This window comes from Lactuca saligna, chromosome 2, assembly GCF_052625555.1.
Source record: "Lactuca saligna cultivar CGN05327 chromosome 2, ASM5262555v1, whole genome shotgun sequence".
In the NCBI taxonomy this organism is placed as follows: Eukaryota; Viridiplantae; Streptophyta; class Magnoliopsida; order Asterales; family Asteraceae; genus Lactuca; species Lactuca saligna.
The window spans coordinates 118,474,765-118,477,644 of NC_136418.1; the positions used below are offsets into that span (position 1 = coordinate 118,474,765).

The 2,880-nt window shown below is 37.4% G+C and overlaps 1 protein-coding gene across 1 annotated transcript; it reads right to left on the bottom strand.

Moving 5' to 3' along the window:
- Positions 1–603: 603 nt before the first annotated feature.
- On the bottom strand, positions 604–2,065 carry LOC145030020 (uncharacterized). Its single transcript, XM_078978462.1, has 4 exons — positions 1,655–2,065; positions 1,530–1,579; positions 1,113–1,343; positions 604–1,030 (listed from the first exon to the last, which is right to left on the bottom strand). The coding sequence occupies exons 1-4, from the start codon at positions 2,063–2,065 to the stop codon at positions 604–606; spliced, it is 1,119 nt and encodes a 372-aa protein (XP_078834588.1).
- Between the last annotated feature and the right edge of the window lie 815 nt (positions 2,066–2,880).

Here is a 2,880-nt window from a genome sequence, read left to right on the forward strand (position 1 = left end):
TTGTGTCTCAGTTTGAGGTGGATACTCCTCTTCCTATAAAACATCAAGAAATTAATAACATAAATGAATGTAAACATTAAGGTAATATAGAGGGTTTACCATACACATAGGAAGAACTTGTTCAATACTATCATTGTAATCATTAAGTTGCTTCATACATGAATCTGTCAGACTAAGTGAATTTTTAATTTCTTCAATTGAATACCCTGATTGTTTCAAATCTTGCATTGACTTCCATAAATGGACTAAATATTTTTCAGGAATAGTGTCATCCTCATTTTCAACTGTATCACCTTCAACTTCAGCACCTCCACCACCTTCAACTCTAACAGATGTCTTACTGCCCCTACCACTTCTTTTACTACCCCTACCACCTCTCTTACTACCCCTACCACCTCTGTTCGCCACTACACCACCTATGTTACCCACTGCACCACCTCTATTACCCCCTCTACCACCTCTACTACCTCTGACACCACCTCTTACACCACCTCTAGTCCAATGATTGATATCAGGATCCAATCTTGGTCTACCCATTTTTTTCTTGGGTTTGGGTTCTGGTGTGACCTTGGGATTCTTACAGGATGCCTTGTTATGACCCCTTTAAAGACAATTTTTGCATTGGATTGTCCTTCCTATTCCAGTAACCTTCATCTTGTTTTGGGAGTATTTATCTTGAGATTCAGTGACATGCCTCTTTCTTTTCAGAGTTGGTCTCCCTGACATTCTTCTAGCTAAAGGGGGTAGAGGCTTTATGTATGATGTTTTAGGCCATAAATTTCTACCATTCACAGGCAGTATCTTGTTTGCATATATGGCCTTGACCCTGTCCACATTAAACCACTCACTTATGAAATGAACAGGATCTTGTCCAGTGAATAGTATTGCACACTGTGCATGTACACATGGAATTCCTGAGATATCCCAAAGCTTACAGCTGCACACTCTGCTTTGTAAGTTAACCACGTACCCTTCTAATCCATTCTTGGCTTCAAAAATGGATGGTCCACTTGGATTCACATTCCAATTCCTACAATAGCATTACTAAATGAAATCATAACAATGAAATTAGAATAATGATAACAAGGAACAATAAAAATTCTAAGACAAACCTCAAATCCTCTCCAAACTTGTTCATTTTCTTGATAGCAGCTGGACAAACCACTGATTCCCACTTTTCTGCCTTTTGTAACATATGGTAGAACCTATCCATCATGTACAACCTAATTTCTTCAAACATTGCTAGAAGGGGTTTCTTTCTAGCATCCAATATGATGGTGTTGAAGCACTCTGCTATGCCATTTTCAACTGCCTCACATGCTACATCAGTCCTAAAAAATGCCCTGCATCATGTGTGAGGATGTCTTGCAATCAAATGTTCATAAGCATTTGGATTATCCTCTTTTATATCATCCATTTTCCTCAGAAATTCACTCTCTACAGTTGATAAGGAAGTTGCCCAGAACATATTCTTGAACTCCACTCCAGAATAGGTCTTCCTAAAGTTAGCATATATGTGTCTTGCACACTGTCTATGCTCCACATTTGGTAGGAATTCCTTGGTTGCTTCAATCAATCCCTACAATTTAATGAATACATAAACATATAAGATGATGTTAAGGAAAAATCATAAATATGCTAAGAAATTACAAACCTTATATTGATCAGAAATGACAGTAAACCCTCCTCCATCTAGAAGATTAAGATCCTCTGTGAGCAGTTCCAGAAACCATTTCCAATTAGCTTTGTTTTCAATGTCAACAACTGCCCAAGCAATTTGATAAACTTGGTTGTTTGCATCCCTCCCTATTGCTGTGAGTAATTCTCCTTTACATGTCCCTTTCAAGAAAGATCCATCTAGACCAATTACCCTACAACACCCTATTTTCCAACCTTCCTTGATTGCTTTAAAACACAAATACATCCTGTGAAAGTATGTTGTTTGATCTGGATTTATAGTGACACCAGCTTGGACAGTGCTACCAGGATTTAACCTTAGTAACTCATGACAATAGTCCCACACCCTAGCATAATGTTCTGTGAGTTTACCATCTATAATGGTCATTGCTCTACACCTTGTTCTGTAATCCTTAGACCAAGACACACCACAATGAAATTTGGTCCTAATTATTGATTGCATCTCCTTACACTTCAAGTTAGGTTTCATTATCAACTCCTTCAAAAAGTATCTTGCTAGCCATCTGGGACTCAGTAAATTTGAAATATTGAAATTTCTAACACATTTGTGCTCATCCACTAAGGTTTTACTGAGAGAAACGGAAGGGTAAAAGTCACTTGTACACGTAAGGTGCCACATGCGTATAGTATCGGTGGGATACCGGCTAACCCATTAAATTTCCCGTTTTGATTACGTTTACAGGTATTTAGGACTTAATTGCTAAAAAAAAATATAGGGGCTAAATCGATTATACGGGCAATACATAGGGACTTTATTGCCGTTTTCCCTAAAATTCTTCGTGAGGAAATAGAATCATTACGTAGGGAAGTCGAGGACCTAAAATATGAAGGTTATCAAATTAGAAAAGGACAAAAACCCCCTACAGGCCCAATTAGAAGCAAAAATCAAAGACTTTAGGAAACTTCAAGAAGACTATAGCAACAAATGTGAAAATTATGACTATATCAAGAGACAACTTGCTGAATTGACTACTTAGCTTGACATATTAAAAGGCAAATTTGAAACTGCAAATTTTAATTTTAGAAAATTTGATGTGTCAAGTGAAGTAGTTGCCAACATGATAGACAATTGCTTGCAATTTGAACATAACCAGCATAAGGGTTTAGGATACGATAAAGTGCCTCCTCATTTCAATCATAATTTTCTATCACCCTGTAACTGATGAGGAGATTGCCAGCGAA